This window comes from Pempheris klunzingeri, chromosome 11, assembly GCF_042242105.1.
Source record: "Pempheris klunzingeri isolate RE-2024b chromosome 11, fPemKlu1.hap1, whole genome shotgun sequence".
Taxonomy (NCBI): Eukaryota; Metazoa; Chordata; class Actinopteri; order Acropomatiformes; family Pempheridae; genus Pempheris; species Pempheris klunzingeri.
This window is the reverse complement of record NC_092022.1, coordinates 750,605-776,684: the sequence shown is the minus strand read 5'-3', so window position 1 is coordinate 776,684 and position 26,080 is coordinate 750,605. Positions and strand designations below refer to the sequence as shown.

Here is a 26,080-nt window from a genome sequence, read left to right as displayed (position 1 = left end):
TTTCCATTCAGGTCTTTTTGTGGGGAAAGAGGGTCCGATGATCCACAGCGGAGCCATCGTGGGAGCTGGCCTTCCTCAGGTACACAGTCACACATCAGAACACTCCATCAGCAGTCAGTCAGCGGCATGAAGCTTCTGAGAATCACTCTTACACTCCTAGTGTGTATGTCTGAAATGACAGAGTTCTGATGGGCTCATATGTCTGATTTTCTATACTGTATGTAGAGTAGATACCAAAATGATTGAACAGTTTTCAGATTGTTGACCTATAGTCTGTGATTACAATGGATTAAATCCTACTAATCTACACCCAATCCCTTCACACCCTTACTGCACCATTTAAAGGGACAAAGATTAGAATTTTTTTTATTTTTATTTTTTAATAATTTTTATTATTATTTTTTGTTATTTTTGTTATTTGCTCCCGGGTGTATTCATTTACTATCCACACACACACACACACACACACACACACACACACACACAGTACCAGTCAACCGTTTGCACACACCTCATTCAGTAGTTTATCTTAATTTTTCTTATTGTCTACATTGTAGATTAATATTGAGGACATCAGAGCTATGAAGGAACACGTGTGGAATCATGTAGTGAACAAAAAAGTGTTAAACAAACCAGAATAACCTTTATATTTCAGATTCTTCAAAGTCGCCACATTTTGCTGTGATGACAGCTTCTCACACTCTTGGTATTCTCTCTATCAGCTTCATGAGGCCGTCACCTGGGTAGTTTTCAATTAACATGAGCACCTTGAGTTCATTTGTGGGATTTCCTGCCTTCTTAATGTGTGTGAGACCATGTTGTGCAGAGGTAGGGTTGGTCCACAGCGAACAGCCTTATTCAGCTGCTGTTCTAGTAAAGAGAAATGACAGAACTTCAAGAACTTTGAATGTATCCTAAGTGCAGTCGCCAAAAACCACCAAACACTATGATGAAAGGAAGACCAAGAGTCACTTCTGCTGCAGAGGATTAGTTCATCAGAGTTTCCAGCCTCAGAAACCACAAATGAACAGACCCTCAGATTAGAATCCACATCAATGCTTCAGAGTTCAGGTAGCAGAAACATCTCAGCATCAGCTGTTCAAAGGAGACCATGTGAATCAGGCCTTCATGGTTGAACCGCTGAAGCCACCACTGAGGAAGAACAAGTAGAGAATTGCTTCGGCCAAGAAACACTAGGAATGGACATTAGAGTAGAAATCTGTGGTTTGGTCTGATGAGTCCAAATGTGAGATTTTTGGTTCCACCCCCCCCCCCCAATGTCTTTGTGAGATGCCGAAGGTGAGCAGATGGTTTCCCACCGTGAAGCCAGGAGGAGGAGGAGGTGTGATGGTGTGTGTGTGTGGGGGGGATTTATTCACAATTCAAGGCACACTTAGCCAGCAGGGCTACCACAACATTCTGCAGCAACCTGCCATCCCATCTGGTCTGAGCTTAGTGGGACCATCATTAGTTTCTCTACAGAACAATGAGCCCAAACACTCCTCCAGGCTGTGGGAGGACTATCTGACCAAGAGGGAGAGTGATGGAGGGCTGCGTCACATGACCTGGCCTCCACAATCACCTGACCTAAACCCTATTGAGATGGTTTGAGAGGAGTTGGACCACTGAGTGAAGGAAAAGGAAAATATATACACAGTTACTCAAAATTATTCAACTCATGTTGCAAATTAGGTGTTTTGGCAAAATGTACAAACTTCCAGCTGAGTTCAGTGAACAACTCAAACAATAACAATTAAAACAGCTCAACACAACTAATATTACAGGTGTTTTCTCCAAATTCAACACAATATGCCACTTTTAGTGACTACTGCAGTCTCAAAATGATTCAACCTATTCTTGACCAGCACCTTCAGTACTTAGTAGAGCACCCTTTGCTGTTATGACTGCTGCAGACATGATGCATATCCAGACACCAGGTTCTGACAGCGTTCCTGAGGAATCTGAGCCCATTACTCATGAACAACAGCCTCCAGCTCTTATTCATATTCTTGGTTAGCCACCTTCTTCAAATCCCACCAGAGATCTTCTCTGGGATTCAAGGCAGGCGACTGTGACGGCCACTCTAATATTAGAAGAGACTTTTTCTGAAGCCAAGCCTTGGTGAACCCTAGGTGGGATCATTGTCCTGATGGAAGGTCCAGTGACCAAGCTTCAGCTTCAGCTTCCTCACAGATGCACACCTCATGCAACTAATGAGACCCTTGATAGTTGCATCAGGTGTGACTTAGACAAGAAGCAAGTGTTGAATTTGGAGAAACCAGCTGTGATATTAGGTGTTCTGAGCTATTCCACTTATTTTAGTTGTCATTGAACACAGCTAATACACTTCATTTGAAATGGGGGTTGAATAACTTTGAGTGCATCTGTATATGTGTACCTATAACACCCACTGATGCATTTTACAGTTGTGTGCTCATCAGATGTTTTGTCTGCTTATCAGTTTCAGAGCATTACTTTCAAGAGGATCAAATTAGATTTTCCCTACTTCCGCAGTGACAGGTATGGCTGTGGGACACTCTTTCATCACCACTGTTCGCTGCTTCCCTGGAAGTCAAGATATGGTGCAGATGTCGTTAGCCATTGCTCAGAGTGATTTTCTTTACTTTCCTTCAGGGACAAGCGAGACTTTGTGTCAGCGGGGGCTGCTGCTGGAGTAGCTGCTGCCTTTGGTGCTCCTATAGGTGGCACGCTCTTCAGTCTGGAGGAGGGCGCCTCTTTCTGGAACCAGGCCCTCACCTGGAAAGTGGTACGTCTCCCTGTGTAGTGAACACCCTTTCTGCTCTCTGCTGACTCCATAGACAGGAAATGTCAGTAGAGCAGTCCATCACTTTGATCAAGACTGAAACACCTTCATTATTCATCTCAAACTCAACCAGTCAAATCCTGAGGAATATCTCTGTCTACCAGATGCATTGGCACAATGTACAGATGTTTGTGGTTCCAAAACCCTGTAGCCTTGCTATTCACAGTACTTTTCATCCATCACTTGATTTGGTAATCTTTTGACATTTCATCTCGTGCCCTCATCAGGTCAAAACGTTCCTTTGTCCAATACTGAGGTTATATCTGCAGAACTAATGGAATAATAAACATACCAGTATGGTTCTGTAATAATCTGAAATCTTACAATCAGTCATCAGTGAATCATGTCACCCAGACATGAAGAAACCAAACCTGTGGTGAAATATCACCGTACTGCCTCAGTCTGTTTTCCATAACTAGCATTAATCACTAACCACTGAACATTCTCTGTTTCAGCTCTTCTGTTCCATGTCCGCCACCTTCACGCTGAACTTCTTCCGTTCGGGGATCAACTTCAGCAAGTGGGGCTCTTTCCAACTGCCTGGTCTCCTCAATTTTGGAGAGTTCAAGGTAAAGAGTCAGTATGTATGTTCTTTATCCATGCGTTTATCTTGTGATCACATCACTCCTGTCCTCGAGAACCTTCACTGGCTCATTGTCCTGCAATGCATTCAGTTCAAACCCCCTTCTCCTTAGCCACAAAGCGCTCTATCACCAGGACCCCTGCTCCCACCATTTAGCTCCCACCTTACATCGGACCTGGGGAGACGGACTCCACAGCTGCCTCCTTCCTCTGGATCTCTCTTTGTGGAAATGCTTTTAGTGTTTGATGTGATGTCCTGTCACTTAGTATCTTGAAAAGTTAATATTAACACTTGAAAAGTGTTAATATTAATAGAATGTTTATTAGTATTATTATTATTAGTGTTGTTGTTGTTGTGAGTAGTAACCTAGTCATTGTTAGCCTCATGTAACATATCAGCATGCAGCAGTAATGTATTTTAACCCCGTCGCGAAACTTTTGCTCATCAGTGTGGCGATGGAGAGAAAAGCTGCCACTTGTGGACGGCAGTAGACCTGGCCTTCTTTGTCCTGATGGGGGTGGTGGGTGGCCTGCTGGGGGCGCTCTTCAACAGCGTGAACAAGAGTCTGGCAAAGTACCGCATCAGACACATCCACCCCAAGGCTAAGTTTATCAGGTAACTGCTACATTACCCATTGATACAGGGAACAGTCGGTCTTGATCTTCCAAATACAGGAGCCTCTTCAATAGAAGCTGTGCTTTCGAAAACAAATATTTGAAACTGTGACACTAATTTTCTGTCAAGCATGTAATAGTGACGGAAGTCGATGTTTTCTCTGCACTTTTCCAGAGTACTAGAGAGTCTGCTGGTTTCCATGGTTACAACAGTAGTGATATTTTCCGCTTCCATGCTGTTGGGGGAATGTCGTGACCTATCCTCACCCACAACCCATAACACGACGGTAAGCATCAATCCTTTCCTCTGGCTTTAAAAGCACTGAATGCACTTCCCTCGAGGAGTCCATTGAATATTTTCTCAGTGATGTTACTTCTAGAATGTATCTGGATGTTCAATCCTTTTTGTGGAGTTTCACTTAGCAACATCAGACCTGTAGCGAACACTGCCACTACCACCAGCTACAACAGCCAGAGATGCTGCTTTTGGTAAAAACCTGAATAAATCTAAATGAATGAATTCATCCCTTTCCACTGGTTAATCCATCCAACCATCTTCTGTGGCTTATCTAGGCCAAGGTCACACACATTTCATTGATCATATAATTAGGATTTATTCATTGTCCTTGCTGATTTTCCATCATACGTTCACCCTTTGGCCAGGTACAGATGTTGGCATGGGAATGGGTATGAAACTAAATTCCACTAAGTATTAAATAGGTCTTAGAAAGTCTTGAACTGAACTGAGTGGACCCTGAAGAAACCCTGCAATCTGAAGCTACACAACATACTGCACAGTCCTCTCACCAGATCCTCTACATTCACCATCATGTCTTTTTTATCTCATATTAACGTTTGAGTTTTGTTCTAAGCTGTCCAGCAGTGAGGACATCAACTCAACCATCCGCCAGTTCTTCTGCACCAACAAGACCTACAATGACATGGCCACGCTGTTCTTCAACCCACAGGAGGCTGCCATCCATCAGCTCTTCCACCAAGATGGTGAGATGAACACGCACACATTCTTAACAGCGCCATGCCAGTTCAATCATACAATTTCGAAAATCTCCTCACATGTCCTTACACGCTTTAATTTTCTTTTATGCATTTCTTATTTTGTTAGAATCCTATAGGAAGAGAGCTATAGAGGGGCCTTCCCCAAAAGTTGGAAGCACCCACTCGACTGAAATGCCTTCATATCTTGCAGCATTAAGTCATTATCACTCCTCCACCAAACTTTACAGTGGGCACTGAGCATTTTGGTAGCTAGCGTTCTCCTGGCATCTCCATCAGACTGCCAGCTGTTGAAGCATGACCCATTACTCCAAAGGACATGGTTCCACTGCTCCAACCTCAAACCCTCTTCATGACTCTCCTGATGCACACTGTGTGCGCTGGTGTTGCCTTCAGAGTTTGGAGTCCTGTTACGAACGATGCAGTAGATGATCTACACGCTATGCGCTTCAGCACTTGTTGGCCCCACCCATTGAGTTTGGGTGGTTTCCAACGTCGTTGCACTTCCACTTCATAATGTTACCATCTGGCTCAGAAATGGCAACAAAGAGGGAGGCCTCACACAGATTAAGCAGCAAAAAGTTATGTTATTCAACTAAAATGAATAATCTAAACAACTCATCAATGAACTGTGTTCATATAAAGGGTCATGTAAGTATGTGTGGTGTGGTGTATGTTGAATGGTGCAACAAACCAAACAAAGGAAAAAGGTGGGGATGCTGCAGGCCCAGGAGAGAGAGAGAGAGACTCCCAGAAGGGGAGGCAGGTAGACTGAGAAGCCTCCCAGCTCCACCTACCAGCCCAGCTCCCAGAATCTACAAAATAGAGCATAGCACAAAAAGCAGGAGTGCGAGGGTTCGTCACAATAATAATAGCACTTACAGTCACTCTTTACACTCTTTACAACCCATCTAAAGAGTAATTAGTTTGTCTATGACATGCTGGATTACTTCCAACTTTTAGTAATGGGTGTGAAACATAATAATTAGATAATTAGTATGGATGTCCGCTGAGTTTTGGCCATATAGTGAATCTTGCAAACTGTACATGTTGTGTTTGGCTTCTCCTGTCTGGACTATTGAGATTTACATGTCCATTCTTTGTGTTTCTTGGCCCATGAAATTCTTCCTTCCTCTTTCTGAGGCTGGAAACTCTAATGAACTAATCCTCAGCAGAAGTAACTCTTGGTCTTCCTTTCCTGGGAGGGGTCCTCATGAGAGCCACTTTCATTATAGTGTTTGAATGTATCCTCAAGTGCAGCCGTGAAAACCATCGAAGTTTTTGAAATTTTCCAGATTTGTCATTTTTCAACTGTGCAGCAACCCAACCTCTGCACAACACAACGGGTGGGCTCAAACACTCAATAAGGAAGGCAAGAAATTCCACAAATGTTAATGTTAATTGAAAACCATCCAGGTGGCGACCTCATGATTCTGATAGAGAGAATGCAGAGAGTGAGCAAAGCAAAATGTGGCTACTTTGAAGAATCTGAAATCTAAAACATACTACATAACTCCATATGTGTTCCTCCATAGCTTTCATGTCTTCAATGTTAATCTACAGTGTAGAAAATAGTAAAAATTGAGAAAGGCCATTGAATGAGAATGTTCCCAAACTGTATATTGTTCCCTGATTGGCTATAATGAACTTGTGCTTCCTGTTCTCTCCGTCAGGTACCTTCAGCCCTGTGACCCTGTCAGTGTTCTTCCTGCTGTACTTCCTGTTAGCTTGTTGGACCTACGGTGTGTCTGTACCAAGCGGCCTCTTTGTCCCGTCTCTGCTCTGTGGGGCGGCTTTTGGACGTCTGGTTGCCAACATTCTCAAAATGTAAGACCGGTTTCCCTAATATTTTAATGAAATAGGTCTCACTGTCCCCCATTTACAACGGTTATGAAAGATCACGGCGAAAAGAGTCAGACTTGTATGAGATGTACAGTAGAGGTTAGATTACAGTAGATTCTCAGTTAGGTCAGTTGCAATAAAAATGAACCAGGGACAGTGACGTAGCTATGGACAATGGTACATCAAGGCTAAAGTGGGATTTAAACCCAGACAACTGCAAATAGAGACTAGCTAGTAAAGCTGAAGACGCACATTTCCCTCGGGAGCTGGTGGAGACCAAAACTAGAACCAAAGGAGAGTGAATATTGGACTTAGTCATCAGTTTGACACAAACACTGCAAACTCTGAATGAAAGAGCATGTTGCTCTGTGTCTGCTGGATGAAACGTTACCAGAGAATGATATAGTTCCTCTACCCCATCATTAATAATGTCCTTCAACAAAAGAAATCTGAGGTTGCACTGTCAGAACATGGGGGAGGGAGGGATGTTTTATCTGAGGTAACACATAGGAGTGTTGGTGGTCAGGCTAGCTTTCCCTCCTTGTTTTTCAGTGTTTAAACTAAGAATCCATTTCTTCATCCAAATGTTGAAGAAAGGAGAAGAAGGAGGGGAATATTTGAAAAATGAGACTGAAGTATTCATTCAACACGCACGCTGACTAGAGTGGCATTGGCTCTTACTTTGTCTGTCCTTTGTCAGGAAACTGGGAATGGACATCTACTCGGGGACCTTTGCTCTCATTGGAGCTGCTGCCTTCCTCGGAGGTGTGGTCAGAATGACCATCAGTCTGACTGTCATCCTCATTGAATCCACCAATGAAATTACATACGGGCTGCCTATCATGATCACTCTAATGGTGCACTATCTTGTTATATATTTCAGCATTTCCTACTAGCAACAACTATACATTGTTATTGACATGATTTCCACCCCCTTACATGAATGATTCCGCTGTTGTTTAGTCTTCGGAGATGAATCCACGTATTTCCTGGCGGCTTCACGTACTAAATGATTTTGTGTTGATTATGAGGTGGCGAAGTGGACCGGTGATTTCTTCAACAAGGGCATCTATGACATCTACATCCAGCTGAGAGGAGTGCCACTGCTGGAGTGGGAGACCGAGGTCGAGATGGACAAGTAAGACTCACTTTACTACTCGGTTAGAATTCTGTGCATGCGCGTGGTGCACGGACGTGGTCTGGTTTTGGCTGTGTGCAGCAGATGGTGCGTTACTGGCCGTCTAGCAGTACACCGCTACCTCGGTGCCAAAAAGGACTCCTTTCACACAGTCTGCTCAGAGCAGGCCCACAGTGCAGCACACACAACACAGCAGGTTTCTCAATAATATGATAAGAATATTCTAGTCATTTTATTTGGAGACAGTAAAATCCCACAAACCCCTTCATCTGGTTTATTCTACATCGTTCATCCAGCTGGTCACATAGAAAAGATAAAAAATGAATGCCACAGAGTCATAAAGATAATAAAGACAAATGAGTAATTCTTATCACATGTGTGTTCCACCTGCAGTCTCTGACTGGACACACAGAACATCCACTGGAGACCATCACAGTGAAAACAATATAAGGTCAATGTTCTCTTCTCACTATGAGAAGAGCTCCCTCAGAACTGCCTAGTGTCTCCACCCGAGAGCAGCAGGGTGCTGAGGGAGTCTGAGCACACGAGGCTGTGATGTTCACAGATCACATTTTAAAATGCATGCAATAAAATAAACATGGAGACCACTGGATCTTTATCTTGCAGAGAAAAGTGAATTCATCAGGATATTTGAGGTGCAGTATTGATGTTTATTTGATTCATTCTTTCTAATTCCACTCTATTAGCCTCACAGGAGTCGCCACCAAAAGAGCAGAAGTGCACATTCTGCCCTCCTGAGCTCTTACCCTAGTTTGACAGTGAATATCAGCTCTACACCCACCCTGAGTGAACTCTCGCAGCAGTGCTTAACCCATGTTCACAGTTTTTTGTGTTTGTCGATTCCTTCATCTTTCCAAGGCTGACGGCCAGTGACATCATGGAACCCAACTTGACCTATCTGTACCCCCACACCCGGGTCCAGTCGATAGTCAGCATCCTGCGCACCACGGTCTACCACGCTTTCCCCGTGGTCACTGAAAACCGGCAGAATGAGCGGGACTTCATGAAGGGAAACATCTTGGTCAGCAACAACATCCGCTTCAAGGTATGTCCTGTGCCATTTAACATTTTTAGCTGTTAAAGCCCAGCCTCCTGTCCAGAGGGACTGGGATAAAGAGAGATGGGGTTGAGTATCCCGCCCAAGGACATTTCAGGAGACAGGAATGACCTTGTGAATTTTAAACATCTCTAATAATGCTGCCGTCCTTCCAACAGCACTCACTGTGAAGCTGTGTGTGTTTGTTCTGGCTGTGATCACATTTTATTTCATTGTTCTGTTTTGTTCTCATCATCTGTCTCTTATCATTCAGTTGCTCCTTTCTGGGGACTTTCGTCTTTCCTTTTCCATTTTTTGTGGAAAACTATAGTCTAACATCACTGCATCCATGTGTCCGTATGTGGAAATGTGTGGTGGAGTCACCAGTAGATGGAGGTAGAGGTCTGTCTCTAGTCTAAAATATGTTACGTTGCTCCTTTTTCTCCAGAGACAATAACCAAGGATACAGAATGAAGCCAGATGGGAGCTTAAATATCTTTAGTGGTGTTATTCCAGTGTGGACAGGACTGCTCTCTGACTGCTGATCAGACGTTCCTGTCTCATTTGTTCATCCCTAAACAGTTTATTACTTGATTCTTTTGATGGTATTGATGTTGCTAATATATTAGATATGTATTACTATATAATGTATAGTTATATTACATTTATACCATGATAGGAAATTGTATCCATCTTGCATTCTGAACCATGACTCAAATTCACATACATAAAGTCAATCACATTTTTAATTGAAACAAATAATATCTGTTTGAATGTGTGATAAACAGAGCGTAGGGATTTTCTTTATTGCCTCAGAGGTCTGGCTTGTGAGCTCAATCAAGGGTGCACCTGACTGATTAGTGTAAACCTCCCCCTCCTATAGAAATCCAGTGTCATGTCCCGTGCGGGGGAACAGCGGCGGCGTTGCCAGTCCATGAAGTCATACCCATCCAGCGAGCTGAGGAATGTCTGTGATGAGCAGAACGCTGTGGTAGAGCCTGCGGAGGAGGGAGAGGACCTGCTGCAGCAGATGTTAGAGAGGAGGTAGAACACACACACACACACAGAATACAGTACACCAGTATACAGCACTGAAGATGTGTACATTTTATTTTTATTTATTTTATACTGCTCTTTCTCCCAGTACTTCTTTTCTATATTTTCTATATTTTATTCTATATATTTATCGTGCCTTAAACCTGGACCTGAGAACGTCATTTCGTACCTCCCCATGTGTAAATGAGTGTTGGTATGACAAATAAAGTTCCTTAAATCCTGTACATGTGCAAAGTTAGAGTCCTCCCTGTCCAGGTAAGTAGCCTTTAGATAAGGGGGAGTTAATTGACTTGATATTTTTGCACTGTTGTCACAGTGTGGAAGAGGCACAACGCCTGAATATGAACAATCAACAGAAATAAAGTGAAGTATGAAAGTTTTGTGCATTCACTTAAATATTTGTTAGAAAGAAAATGACTTGTCTTTTTGTCTTTAATTACTAAATGACTTCTTCATTGTGAAGAACTACTCATTTAAGTGAAGACGTATCCTGCATGTCAGTGTTGTCCTGCCAATAATCTTAAATGCCAGTCTGATATAATCAATAGTTCTCTAGCAGGTCGTTACAAAACAAAGAACTATACCAAGTTGTGTCATTTCCAAACACGAGACCGTTCTCCCTGCTTTAGTACCAACGCAGCCCTCCTGTAAGTTCTCTGCTGTTCCTGTCCACATGCAGGTATGCCCCCTACCCCAACCTGTACCCAGATCAGTCTCCCAGTGAGGAGTGGACCATGGAGGAGCGCTTTAGACCTCTCACCTTCCACGGTCTCATTCTGCGCTCCCAGCTGGTCAACCTGCTCATCAGAGGGGTCTGCTACGCTGAGAACCAGTCGGTCAGTTACACACACACACACACACACACACACACTTTTGTGCCAAAGTTGTTTCCATCCGACAGCACATCTCTCCATACAGAGTGCCACTCAGCCCAGGCTGTCCTATGCTGAGATGACTGAAGATTACCCACGCTACCCTGACATCCATGACTTGGATCTCACCCTGCTCAACCCCCGCATGATAGTGGTAGGACTGGATGAAACACTACAATTTCAAATTCAAAACAATGTGTTTTGATATCACAAATATATTGTAAGAAAACTTCTGAGTTGTTGATAATGTTCTGCCTGTTTCCAGGATGTTACCCCCTACATGAACCCTTGTCCCTACACAGTGTCACCCAACACCCACATCTCCCAGGTGTTCAACCTGTTCAGGACCATGGGCCTACGGCACTTACCAGTAGTCAATGCTGTCGGAGAAGTAAGTAGTCATCGAATCAGTCGGTCTATTCCACAGTGAGAGAGGGGTATTGAGCTTTTATAAGACTGATACCGAGTTTGTTAAGTCAATAGCTTGATCATGAAAAATGTTTTGTTTCAGTCCAGAATGCAGTGTGTTAAACTGTACTGTAGTTAAATAACTGCCATCTCTTCTAGATTGTCGGAATAATCACAAGACACAATTTAACCCACGAGTTCCTCGTGGCCAAACTGCGACAGCACTACATCACTATTTGAAGCGCCTCTGGACGTCCTGCCATCCTGTCAGCCCACACTCTGTCCAGCCTGGTCCTAAGCCTTTGTCTCTGTCACTTTCTATTAGCACGTAGACATTCACAACCATACACACATTCTCTGTGGTACCTTAGGCAAAAACAGTTCTGAAGTAAATGAAACCATTCATTTGCATTTCCCTCGAGTCTTCATGTTCGGTGATGAGGAACTGGCAGCCTTCCTCCAGCCTCGTCCCAGATCCACTGGCTTCAGTGTTGGGACTCGACACACGACTTCAACATGTTGATCTGTCCAGAGAAGAATGAGTATAGAGTTAATTTTAAAAGATAACCCTGAAATGATCCATTTTGATGGCTGATAATTCATCAGCACTTAGAATGCATTGAGACTGAGCACTGTGAGACTAAGGGGTCACTCATAGCGCTCTGATAGCATTGAGCTTGAAGCATTCTCAGCAGCTATTTTGGTGACTACATCGGTAGTAATTTGCATACTTCTTGGCAACCACTATCACAGCTTCAGCGTCCACTAAAAATGACGTTGGCATGACAAATATTTTCCATTAAATTTTTAGTTTAGAAGCAAAAAAGTTCATGAATAACCTGAAACTGTATCTTACACATGCCCCGGTGCCCTGCCAGCAAGCTGGATGGTAAGATACTAGTCATGAACCATCTGAGAAGTCATGTGAAGAGGCATTTCATTTTCAACACTAAAAATGGAATCTTAAAATCTATGAAGGTAAGGCTAAGGTAACGCTGCATTTTAGAACAAGAATGTTTGAACTCAAAGTCTTTTATTTGACTCTTTAATTATGCTTTATCATCATTGTCACTGTTGCACTTTTATTTTGGACTGTTGTCCAGACGTTTTTATTTACTGTGTAAGTAAGTGGGATATATGCACTAGAAGCAGGCCAGCATCCCTGTGGCCCGCCACTAAACTAGACCTCAGTCGCCCCTGTTAGAGTTTGCTTAGTAGCCACATCAGTTCATTCCAAGTTTAACATACAGGTACAATTCTAACCAGTTCAGCAGTCTATAAATGCATTCATTTTGTTTTGCACTAATGTTTTCACTGTTTCAGTTCAGCACAGTTGAGCGCTGTATGCAGCAGGGCATTTTAAGGATGTTTGAACGGCAGAAATCCCATTTTGATAAAGCTAACGTGTAAAATATTTCATGTTCGTCCTCTGCTCTTGGTGTTTCAGTAACACAGTCTGTTCTGTTTCTGTTCTGTTGTCCCAGCACATAAATCAATTGTTTTCCTGACAGAGACAAAAAAAATGTGATTTGGAGCGAAGGCAAGCAAAAGGAATTTAAATTGTACGTTTATTGATGATGTCCATCAAAGAACGTACAAAGACTGCTGTATGTCAGGTTGATGGATTATTAGTAACCACAATAGCACATAAATGTACATCAAACATTCCTTGTTTCTTGCTTTATGTTTTATTTAAGAAATTATTTTTATACAGTTGTATTTTTACGATTTGCTGCATGTGCTGTGAGTTATGTCACTCAATGTCACTTCTGAATGGGCCGAGGCTGTCCTGATTAATATTATTGTTTATTATTCTTATCAATTTCATGTTATCTATTCTAAATAGTACATATGGCATGGCAGATAATACAGCAGAGTATGAAATGAATTGAAACTGGATGGTAGATGTCCTAGTGTGAAGCCAGACCTGAGGGACAGTGTGCCAAACACTTTGTGTTTCATGTGATTCATATGGGAATGTAGACAGTCTGCTTTTAGAGTTAGTATAGTTTCTACAAATGTAGAGAACTGGAAAAAAGCTGCAGCCATGGAACACAAAGGGGAGAGACCTCTGTCTTGTGCCTTCATTATTGTTTAAATAAACGTGTTTTGTCAGTCATACATTGTGTCTGCAAGGTTTTTAAAGAAGCTAAAAGGATGACTTGGTTTCATGATGAATGGAAAAATAATAAGCAACTATCTGACAATCAATTCACTCAACTCCATTAACTAAATGGAGGAAATAATCAGAAAATCAAACCATATATGCAATATCTGTATCTTTCTGGAGAGAGAGAGAGAGAGAGAGAGAGAGAGACCTCCTCTGCCAAAGTATAATCCACTCAACCAGAGGCTTGGTGTGCAGACACCTCAGACAGGAGCCCTTCTTCAGACTTGAACAAGTTATTGTCTTGTTGCTAGCCAGGCAGCAAGTTAACACAGGAAGTTAGGAAGTTAAGATAGTGGTTTCCGTGTCAACTCCCAGCTCTAAAATATATCTGACTAAGTCCTATACAGGATAATTGTCATAGCAGGAAAAGCACTAGTGTTACTTAAAACACTGATAAGGGCTCTGTGCTATTTCAAGGGTCAGTTAAGCGTGACGCTTAATTCATATATTATGTGCTTAGCTCTGTGGACTCAGACAATGATCAACGATGCAGGACAGCCCTGGGAATCTCATTATAACATGGACAGGTGCGTAAGCATTTACTAGGTGGCTATTGACAGGCCTGAGACCAACGAATACAGCTGAGGTGCAGTCAGCATTAACCAGTTCTGACACACCCAATGCAGAGCTGTAGAGCAAAGACATGAGGCCTGAAAATGTCTCTGTAACAAGAAAAACATACTGTGGGTCCTAACTTTTATCAATGCCTTCAATTGTTTGCCATCAAACTAGAGGCCTGTGAGTCTGAAGACAACCCAGTGCTTTCAGTGTGAAATGTGCTGGCAGAAAGACCAAGGCTCAGTTACACAAAAATATTCTACACTGGTCTCTAGTGTTAAGCCAGTCTTATTTTTGTCTCCAATATTAATGCAATGCATGTTATGACATGATGCGCCAGATGGTTTCTAACACAGAACCGTTAGGGAAGTAATCTCTAGAATAGAGCCGGTTCTACCCAATGTGGCGCCCTAAGCGAGATTTTAGATGGCGCCCCCCTCCATCGGCGATTTACATGCACTTACAAAAGAAATCAAATAGCATTGCTTTTATCATTGTCTTTAATTTGTAAGACAAACAAAAGAAATCTGAAATACAATATAAATACCCTTACCACAAAATAAAAACCTGTAAATAAGTGAATAAATAATAATAATAATAATAATAATAATGTGTACTTTAAGACTGACGTAAAGTTTAAAACAATTAACATGCTTTAGATAATATGAACTGTAACACAACCAACAACTAGCGTTAAAAATCAATTAGTAACCATTCACAGGACAAAATATAGCGCACGTTTCTCCAAGGATTTTACCAAACTGCTGTCGGCAGTCTGTGTTGATTTTAACTGTGTTGTTTTAGTAGGTGATTTAGATATTCACATTAATAATCCCAAAGATGGCAGGTCAAAAGAATCTCTGTACATCCTTGACAACTTTAGACTTTCTCAACATGTAACAGAGTCAACACACAAAGGGGCTTACCTTAGACCTACTCATCTCTGAGGTTGTAATGACTGATGTTGCCCTCCCTGATCACTACTGTATTTTCTTTAAAATGACCATTCCTGATAACATCAGTAGAAGTGTTGCCAAAATGATCAGAAAGTGTTATATTAAGAAAAAACCCCTGTACGTTATTCACCTAGGGTTTTACACCCACACCAGCACTGCACTGCCCCTTTTTATTGCCAGGAATGTTTTTTTTTAACTGTACTAGATATATTGCAAATTGTCAACAGTTCTCTTTAGTCAGGTCTTTTTCCTAGGGCCCTGAAGACCACAGTTGTTAAACCTGTTCTAAATGCCTCAGAGATAACCCATAACAAACTTGCCTTTGAAGGCCATTTAAAAGGTTGTTTTTCTGCAGGTTAACATCTTCCTGGTTCAAAACAATTCTTTCAATGTATGTCAGTCTGGTATTAGACCACACCATAGCATAACAAATTTGAGATTTAACCAGACAATGATCAGAGCATCCCAAAGATGCACAATGGACAGAGTAATAAGAGTCCTTTATATGGTGTTTTTATCCCTGGTTTTTGTATGGTCTGTATTTTGGCAGTTCTTATTGAGCCTATTGAGCCATCTGTGGACATCATGAACAGCACTTTAACAGATCTTTTCAGTTCTCCACTGAGATTTATCAGCCTCCAGTCAAATGATCTACCTCAGAAATCAGAAGAAATACTTGCTTGCTCTGTCAGATGAGAATATGAACACGTGTCCACTACACGGTTGTAGTATATAAAAAGATGTCATCAGCATTCATACCTTGCGACTTTGTGCACACCTTGTAGATTTAATCATCATTCAATCATTGCAACGTATGATCCGTTGAAGCTACTCAGCGAGTTAACGCATTGAGTGTAAGATTATTTTCTCCTCCACCAGCCTCAGTATTAGTGTAATAATGCGTGCACTGTGCCAATGTGTCTCCAATGAGTCTCCAGAAAATGGAATAGGCAGGTTATTCGTAATATACTCACACCAGTTTTGACACACGCAGCACAAACAGGAAAACACACACTACCACAGTCAGTGGCAATTACCAGTTTACTGCTTTGAAACTACAAGCTATTGTCTCTTTAGACCAATACTGACGATGGTTTTAGATATCTTTATCTGAATCCTAAGGGTAAGAAGTTTGCCTGTCACTTTGAATTCATCTTGTTTGAATGTTTGCTGCTCAACAGCACTGAGCAAATCCAAAACACACATTCATGGCACTTAATACCCAAACGACCCTGCTATAAGTGACCCTATACACTCAAACACCGTGATGAGAGATGATGATATTTACGAGAGGCTCTCCTGGGTTGATTGAATGCCACGCTGTCATTTACCTCCATTTAATCCAGCCAACAACAAAGTTTCACATTTAACCTGTGGGCTAATTGAACCCTGTGCTGTCTAACGGAGTGCATAATGGCTGAGTGGATGTGTGTAGGAGTGAAAAGCAGGTAGCTATCATTGTACTCGATTATCAAGGTAATAACAGAGGAAACACTTGAATGCTATATGTAACTGTGGTGACAAATGATTTCAAGCAGCAGACTGCTTGCAGTGAACAAACATTGTTAGCGCAGCGGCGGCTGTGCAGGTGATATCATATCCATGTGTTACACACAAACATCACCTGGTGGATGGTGCTTAATAAGTCAGATGATGGGATGAGCTACAAGAGTCAAGAAGAATTGGTCTCACCCATCTGTTAGATTGTCTCCTCTAGTTTCAATTCACAACAATTCCACTGCAGCCTGCCCCCCCCGCCCGCTGCTGCAAAACTACAGTCGTGGCCAAAAGTTTTGAGAATGACACAAATATTAATTATCACAAAGTCTGCTGCTTCAGGGTTTTTAGGTGTTTTTGTCAGATGTTTCTATGGTATACTGAAATATAATTACAAGCATTTCATAAGTATCAAAAGCTTTTATTGACAATTACACTGAGTTCATGCAACAAGTCAATATTTGCAGTGTTGACCCTTCTTTTTCAAGACCTCTGCAATTCTGCCTGGCATGCTGTCAATCAACTTCTGGACCAAATCCTTACTGATGGCAGTCCATTCTTGCATAATCAATGCTTGGAGTTTGTCAGAATTTGTGGGTTTTTGTTTGTCCACCCGCCTCTTGAGGATTGACCAAGTTCTCCAAGACCAGTTCTCAATGGGATTAAGATCTGGGGAGTTTCCTGGCCATGGACCCAAAATCTTTATGCTTTGTTCCCCGAGCCATTTAGTTATTACTTTTGCTTTATGGCAAGGTGCTCCATCATGCTGGAAAAGGCATTGTTCATCACCAAACTGCTCTTGGATGGTTGGGAGAAGTTGCTCTCGGAGGACGTTCTGGTACCATTCTTTATTCATGGCTGTGTTTTTAGGCAAGATTGTGAGAGAGCCCACTCCCTTGACTGAGAAGCAACCCCACACATGAATGGTCTCAGGATGCTTTACTGTTGGCATGAGACAGGACTGATGGTAGCGCTCAACTCGTCTTCTACGAACAAGCTTTTTTCCTGATGCCCCAAACAATCGGAAAGGGGATTCATCAGAGAAAATGACTTTACCCCAGTCCTCAGCAGTCCAATCCCTGTACCTTTTGCAGAATATCAGTCTGTCCCTGATGCTTTTTCTGGAGAGAAGTGGCTTCTTTGCTGCCCTTCTTGACACCAGGCCTTCCTCCAAAAGTCTTCGCCTCACTGTGCGTGCAGATGCACTCACACCTGCCTGCTGCCATTCCTGAGCAAGCTCTGCACTGGTGGTGGCCCGATCCCGCAGCTGAAACAACTTTAGGAGACGGTCCTGGCGCTTGCTGGACTTTCTTGGGTGCTCTGGAGCCTGTTTGGCAACAATTGAACCTCTCTCCTTGAAGTTCTTGATAATCCGATAGATGGTTGACTGAGGTGCAATCTTACTAGCTGCTATAAACTTCCCTGTTAGGCCCTTTTTGTGCAATGCAATGATGACTGCAAGTGTTTCCTTGCAGGTAACCATGGCTAACAGAAGAGGAACAATGATGTCAAGCACCATCCTCCTTTTAAAGTGTCCAGTCTGTTATTCTAACTCAATCATGACAGATTGATCTCCAGCCTTGTCCTCATCAACGCCCACACCTGTGTTAACGGAGGAATCATTGAAATGATATTAGCTGGTCCTTTTGTGGCAGGGCTGAAATGCAGTGGAAAAGTTCATTTTCAAGGCAAAGAGGGACTTTGCAATTAATTGCAATTGAGCTGATCACTCCACATAACATTCTGGAGTATATGCAAATTGCCATTATAAAAACTGAAGCAGCAAACTTTGTGAAAATTAATATTTGTGTCATTCTCAAAACTTTTGGCCACGACTGAACTCCTAAGGACAAGATTTTCAGCTCCTATTTTCACCTTCAAAACAAAAGCTGCTCTCAAATGCTGATGAGTGTCTATTAATTGTTAATTGGCTAGAGAGCGCAAGACTAGTTTGAAAATGAAAATCTCCAGGCTCCATTTACTGCTACTAGCAGAACAAATACAACACCCACACTCTGGATAATGTAGGTGCCAGGTTTTGATTAGAAAGAAGAATGTGTAGAATTTTTATCCTTTTTCTAAATTGTGTGACCACTGCCACTTTTCCACTGCCTGATACAACTCAGCTTGACTCCACTCGCTGAGAACCCTTTGAGGAACAGGGCAGAGTGTAAGGTGTGTCAGTGGTGTGTGATAAGCAAGTGACAGAAAGTGAGCGGGAGAGAATGACAGTGAAAGTAGGCAGGTAGACCATGCAGTGGAAGTGCCAGAAGGATGCTAAATCAGCTCAGTACTCGTGTGACCTGCTTGGCCCCCGTTGCTGTGACTTCAGCATGTTAACTGTTGTTGTTACATGGGGTTGTTACTCCATATGATTCTGTCACGGCGTTCTATAACAGACCGTGACAGAATCTGTGGAAGCCATGAAATAATTTGTAAATCAATAAAGTCTAAAAGCTTTGAGGTCAGTATTTCATCTCAAACTGTTGATTTCTTTAGTACGAAGTCATGTAATAATAATAATAATTAAAGCTGCAAGCAGCGTTGGAGGGCCCTCGCACCTCCGTGCACGTCGGGGCGTGCGGCGGCTTAGCTCCGTTGCCGGACGCCAACCCTTCCACGCGGCTCAGAATTTTCATGTATTTTGGACAGTGCGTGAAGGAGTTACATGTCACTTCCTGTGTCCCCTATGTGGCGCTAGAGGACAGCCACTAATGATGTCCTATATTCCAGTATTTGAAGTGTTGACTACACTACATTGCCATAGACGTGTTACTTCCTGTTGCCACCAGGTGGCGCAATGACTGTGGTCAGTAATTGGCATCTAGATGTCTTCAGGCCGGGACTGTTATTAAGCGTGACAAGTTTGAAACAGATTGGATAATGTACACTGAAGTTCTAGCAATTTCCTGTTTCATGGCGAACAGTGTTGCCATGGTGACAGCGTCTGACGAAACGTCAACAACTTCCTAACTTTGCATCATCCACATCTTGAGAATGTTTGGTCCAAATTTGAGGTGTCTGTGGATAACCTGCTGAGAGAGAGACGTCCGATAATAAAACATGCACTTCCTCCCGCCACTAGGTGGCGCTACGACTATGGTTCAAAATTGGCATTTACATGTCTTCGGAGTCGGACAGTCATCAAACTGTGTAAATTTGGTGAAGATAGGACCTTGTACAGTGGAGTTACAGCACTTTAAATGCTCATGGCGAAGGAAAATTTATTATCGAAATCGCCTGGTCGTCACGGCAACAGCTTTTGACGGAGACTCACGGCGTTCGCTCCAGACCAACATCAATGTCTTGAGGCTTTCCTGACCAAATTTGAAGTGGATCTGATCAACTGGCTGGTCTTGAGCCATCATAGTGTAAAACATAGCATTTCCTGTTGCCACCAGGTGGCGCTGTGACTGTGAGTGAATATTGACATGTAGACGTCTTCAGGGTGGGACTCTCATCAGACATGTCAAGTTTGGTGCTGATTGGATCATGTACAGTCAAGTTATTAACAACTTCCTGTTTGACTGCGAATCATGGCGAGACACTGAACTTTGACAGCTCGCCACGCCCAAACCGTTAAAGTTTTGTACAGACCTTTGATAACTTTTCATCGTTGATGCCTTCTCTACCAGCTGACCAAGTTTGAAGTCGATCGCTTCAACCCCCTCGGACTAGTTCGTTCATTTACGTCCCCTGTAAATGGCAAAAACTGCGTGAAAAATCCAATATGGCTGACTTCCTGTTTGGTTTAGGTCATCACTCCAAGAGACTTTTTTGTATGTCTTGAAGAGATACATGAACCCACCAAATTTCATACACGTACATAAAACGCAGTTCCGGGGCTTGACATTAGGGGGCGTTACAGTGCCATTTTGCCACGCCCATTTACGAAACCTTTAAAATACGTAATTTTTCACCACGACTGATGCGTGTGCAACTTTTGGTGAGTTTTTGTGCAGGTTCAGGCCCCCAAATTAGCAATTCATTGTGGATAAGAACCAGAAGAATAATAATTCCTTGCATTTCAACTATGTTTTTGGCCCCCTGGTCGCCTGGTTTTTTGCATTTGTCGTATTTTTTCATCCCCTTTGTGCTCGGGACCTATGGGGTCCGTACACCTCTTGGTTCTTGTGTTCTGGCATGTTTTCCTCCCTTGCATGTTTTTCACCCACGCAATTTCAATAGGGTCCTCGCACCGCTTGCTACTCGGGCCCTAATAATTTACAGTGAGCACTGCATCATTCAGCCTCTTCAGGATTATTCCTGTGTCACGCTGTCGGGGTTCGTTTTGCAATAACGACCGTCTCATTGTACATTCTCACTTCTATATTGCACACCTAACTAAGTACCACGACACTTTCAACACTGATACTGTATCTAAACACATAGTTTATGCTTTGGGACAAAAATCATCCAATAATGAGTTTTAAGGAACATTTTCTACACATGCTGGTTTACTTCACACACTGTGGCTTAATCTACTACAGTGTTGATGTTGTTTACACCAGATTAACATACACAATTGCTTTCTTTTATTCTTTCCTTCCTATATTTATCAGCCAACCCCCGCCCCTGCCCCCCACCCACCCACACACACACACACACACACACACACACTCCCTATCCACTCATGTCAGCCACACTCACTTGTCCTGAAGTGTGGAAGGTGGCTGAGATCATTTGGGGAAATTGCTTGTGTTGCATACCAGCTCTGATAATAAAACTGTCACAAGGGGGGACAGCGTGATGACTGCAGTGCTGCAGTCATTAGGGAGAACACACTTTCTGTCTAATTCCCCTCTCCGCTGCTCTACCTTCTCCCCAGTCCTTTGGTCGTATCGTCTTTTTAATAACGCTGGCTGCTTGGAGGTCTGGCTTTCTGAACAATTGTTCAATAGTTGTACCTTGAATAAGCACGAAGGAACCTTCAAAGAATGGGTCAGTCAGCTCACATTCTGTTGAATATACTGTAGAATCCTTGTATATCATGTTGTTGGTGTAGGACGCTCTGCAGAGCCCCTCCTCAGAATATTGGTGAGTGTTGCTGCTTCTTCAACACCCCTCGGTCCCTTAGGTCCTCTGATCAGCATCCATTAAAGGATAGGATCACAGCTTTGCAAGTCTATCTTGCACAATTACATAGTTTGTTTAAAACCTAAAGGGACAAAACATTTTTTTTTAGTAATTATAATAAGATTCACATTCTGGTACTCCCATTGTGGGGAACATCATACCTGGATAAAAAGATGCAAGATGTAAATAGTGGAAGACGTCATACACTTAGGCACAGTATATAGTGACAGAGAAGTAAGAAAGATGTGTCCGATGAACCTGCCAAATGTTTAACAGATGATCATGGTATTATTGTGCCTGAGTTTATCTTTTGGCTGCTTGTTTGACTTCCTCTGAACTTCACATACAGACATGTCAACAGACAAGACAAGAAGCATCTGACTGCACCATTTACTTTGGACTTTGTGCTCATGGGGGCTAAAATGATGCAGGTATGTCATTTTGGGGCAGGTGCACTCAGTCCACTAGAGTTCAGTCCTACACAGGACAACCGTTTTCAGGGTGAAAACGAGCTGTTGGGCTAATTCTTCCTGGTCCCAGATTTGTGTGTAGTAATTTTGATCAAACATTTCATTTATGAATACACATATGATCTTATGAATCGGTCCAACCTCCACCCAACGCGGACCCCTACAGAAGCCGCCCACATTGAGCCTGGTTCTGTTCCAGGTTTCTTCCTGTTAAAGGGGAGTTCTTCCTCCACTGTGTCCTAATATAATATCTGATGCTGCTCATGTGGGGATTCTTGAATCCTTAATGTTGAATTCCTGAATCGTTGGGTCTCTCTCTAATTAAAGAGTTTGGTCTAGACCTGCTCTTTATGGAAAGAGTCTGGAGATAACAGTTATGAATTGATGCTATATAAATAAAGATTGATTGATTGATTGATTGACATATTAGAATCTGGAAGCACTGTGACAAGGGAAGCAACATAACACATGTTTGTAATAAATAAAGTAATAAAACTGGGAAACATCAATAAACTATACACAAACATGTCAACTGGGAAAAGTGAGGTGAGCAACAAATGAAAGTGTAAGTGTCTCAAGCAAAATCAAAGAAATGAGTAAAACAATTGTAGCTGCCTGACCAATCCTGGCTGTTCTAGCTGCTGCTTGGCTCCTCTCACATTAACTGACACACTGAAAACACAACGCTGGTTGGAGACAACCAGCCTGAAACTGATCATTTGCATATATGTTGAATTTGTTGAAGGACTACTGCTTACTGCTTTGTTGTGCAACCCTGTGTTGGAAAATAAATGACCTTGATACCTCGATGGCTATCACAGTGTACTATATATTCCTCATTGTACACAAGGACGTACTGTACATCCCTGTGACGTACAGAAGTGCACAGCATTATGTGGGAACAAACACCCCGTCCAGTCCGTGGGCCTCGGATCAAAACAAGATACATATCAAAGTTAATAGAAGTCCAAAGTAGTTTGAAAGTTAACACCACATAGAGGTCGAGGCTCAGCTGAACAATAGTTTATTCTGGGAACTTTTTCTAATAATCCTGATCATAATCAATTTGACACATTACCTCATCTTGAGGCCCCTTTTGACACAGCAAAACAAAGTTCCTTATCATCACAGTTGAATTTGTAGTTTGTGTTTCATTTTTGTTTGGAATAAAAAAATTACTGTAGCAGTTGAGACACAACAAGCTCGGAGCGTTTGTGCTTCCTAGAGGCAGTCACCCTTTCAGTGTCCCTGGGAAGCCAGTGAGGAACACAGCTGTGGCTGATTATGACTGTGAATGTTTCGACTTTCTCTCATTTGCTTCCTCACAGAACGGTATTATTAAGCTCAACAAGCAGGTCCATTATAAAGGTGTACCGCAGCTCTGTCACTTACATATTTATCCACAGGCATTGCTGTGGCATGTTGTGCTATGCAACATATAGTTTAATGACACATGAATAATAGGAAATTCCGTGTGCTTTTCATGACCAGTCAAATGAGCAGAGAATTATTCACAGGTGGAGTGTGGGAGGTGTTGTTCGTGCATTTGTCAGGTTTCTGTGGAGAAACTCAAAATGGGACTGGATGGCTTCAGTGTTTCATCTTAATAAGGCTATTCATGTAGACACTGGCTTACTTTGTGCTCTTTGTGTGTTATTGTCAGGGCATTAGTGACTGTGGGGCTCCTGGCAGCCTTGAGGTAATGCCATTGATATCTGTCAGGGCGCAGTGGGAGGCAAGTGGTGGGGGAAGGGGGGGCGCTAAAGAGGTTTTAATGACATTCTAAGCAGCTTTTCGCATTTGTGTGACGACTATGTCTTGGAGGCATGTGCACAGTTAAACACCGGAACATATTTTGATGTTTTGTTGCTTTGAATGGATATCTGGGAGTTGAACTGATTCTGGTGTGTCATTGACTAACATTCTGTATCCTTTATATTAACTTATTGTAGCATTTACCTTTTTTTTCCAAATTAAGTAGCTCCTTGTTGTTAAAGTCCCTGTTTCAGTGCTTTATCGAAAATATATTTAAGATATATTCTCTTTACACTGAGTAAAATAATCAAACACAACCCTCAATTCCTTTGGATGGATGTGTTCTAGATGTCTTATGTCATATATCTTTATACCATGGCCAACATTTGGGACCTCCACTACTATTGGGACTCAAAAATGTCTAAAGTATGTTGCTAAATAATAATGCTAAACATTTCCTAATAACCAACAGTGTATTTCACAATGCCATGGTTATATATTTCATCTGTCTTCATTAGTATTGTTCCATAGAGTTAATGTATTGTTTCACTACGATTTATTGCACCTGTCCTAATAATATTTTTTATTTTATATCTTTTTGTGTGTGACACGGCTTAAAAGAAACAGTTCAGCTCACTGGCCCCCAGCTCAAGCATGCAACACAAATGAAACTAATTAAATATTTCACAGGAAAGTGTGAAATGAATAAAGGGCTTCTTATTGCCAGTGCAGTGCATTAGAGGCACAGTCGTGGTGGATTAAGGCCTCCAACACACCAGTCAAACCCATCACGCAACAGAAACCCAGAGTTAATTAGAGGACATAATGAAGAATCAAACTGATTAGTGCTCAACTTATTAAAATTAGCCATATAGCACATATGACTCATTTTAATAAGTTGAGCACTAACCTGTATACACTTACAGGGTGTGACCGTTGAAATGGAGGATGTCAAGATTAAATGTGTGTTACTATGCTATATATTACATTATTTGTTATAGTAATAAATTTCAACACCTAATCCAATGGCTATAGTGTGGTGACTGAATAAAAATACTTCCTTGTTTATTTAGGTAATGTGTGTTGAAAATTGCATGAACTAATGCTAAATATATGCGACACCATCCTTGTTGTATGAAAATAGCCTTATCTGTGTAAAGGTGGCACTAGAGGGGTCACATTTACAACATGTGTGTGCTAGTCTTTCCACTGCTGGCAGGAAGGAAGGGGAAGGCATGATGTAATGGCTTGGGAGTCTGGGATCAGTCTAGGACAGGAATAGACAGTAGCGCTGATGGTTGCCATGAAGGTTAAACTTGTGTTTGACTGCAGCCTCAGCCAGGAGCAAGGTGGACTGGAGTGACACTGAAGTAACACCACCAACAACGACTCTTTGATCCGACTGTGTTCACTTCTTTTTTTACTGTTGCAATTAAGCTGAAATGTTTGACATGTGACGTGCTAAAAACAATAATGCTTGTAGATGAAGGTTTTGAACTACAATTTCGCCGGGTATTAACATGTGATCTGTGCCTGGATGTCTGTATCTAGAAAAACGGTCAGAGCCCGTCCACCTGGAGGTGTTCTGACTCAGATCTCAGCAGGTCGAAATGGCATCTGCAAGGGCGAAATCCTCACTCAGACTTTGGGGGGGCAAAGTGGGGATTGAGAATGAGACAGAGAGAGACGCAGCGTGTAACTGTGAGTGCCTCCCTTCGCATCAGGCCTGGAACTCAGACAAGCCTACATGGCAGCATCATGTCAGGACCCTCTCAGACGAGGGTAGCTGAGCTAGCATTTTCATCGACATTTTTCTAAGCATGTGAGGACTTCCTTTCCATCTTAAAAGACAAGCTTCAAAATGCACTCTATATCTTGGAAGCAGCATCTGACAAAGTAAAAACAAGGAGTGTGTAAAAGACGCCATACTAGCAGTTATAGACTCAGCCTCTTCTGCACAGATTGTCTACAGTCTTTTTGGACCCTTCTCTTGTAAATGGTGAACGGTCTGTATTTGTATAGCTTTCTAGTCATTTCAACTACTCAGAGGGCTTTTACATCACATCTTCATTCACCCATTCACACATCATTCATACAGGAGGAATCTAAGTTAAGTTCAGGAGCAAGATGGGGTTCAGTGTCTTCGACTTGCTGACCCATAGGAGCCGGGGATTGAACCACTGACCTGCC

General features: G+C 42.3%; 1 protein-coding gene across 3 annotated transcripts in view; it reads left to right on the top strand.

The window, feature by feature from the left end:
* The window catches only part of clcn6 (chloride channel 6), a 70,899-nt gene that overhangs the window by 4,600 nt on the left and 40,219 nt on the right, over window positions 1-26,080 (top strand). For 2 of the 3 annotated variants that reach the window (XM_070840137.1, XM_070840136.1), the window contains exons 8-23: window positions 12-79; window positions 2,462-2,520; window positions 2,635-2,767; window positions 3,280-3,393; window positions 3,856-4,022; window positions 4,197-4,308; window positions 4,894-5,023; window positions 6,709-6,862; window positions 7,578-7,734; window positions 7,909-8,015; window positions 8,895-9,081; window positions 9,956-10,116; window positions 10,808-10,964; window positions 11,047-11,154; window positions 11,266-11,391; window positions 11,568-13,527. In XM_070840137.1, the coding sequence (XP_070696238.1) occupies window positions 12-79; window positions 2,462-2,520; window positions 2,635-2,767; window positions 3,280-3,393; window positions 3,856-4,022; window positions 4,197-4,308; window positions 4,894-5,023; window positions 6,709-6,862; window positions 7,578-7,734; window positions 7,909-8,015; window positions 8,895-9,081; window positions 9,956-10,116; window positions 10,808-10,964; window positions 11,047-11,154; window positions 11,266-11,391; window positions 11,568-11,648 (2,021 nt within the window). In that variant the 3' untranslated portion in view covers window positions 11,649-13,527. Of the gene's footprint in view, window positions 1-11; window positions 80-2,461; window positions 2,521-2,634; window positions 2,768-3,279; window positions 3,394-3,855; window positions 4,023-4,196; window positions 4,309-4,893; window positions 5,024-6,708; window positions 6,863-7,577; window positions 7,735-7,908; window positions 8,016-8,894; window positions 9,082-9,955; window positions 10,117-10,807; window positions 10,965-11,046; window positions 11,155-11,265; window positions 11,392-11,567; window positions 13,528-26,080 lie in introns of those variants that run through there. The other variant, XR_011585234.1, reaches the window with a different exon arrangement.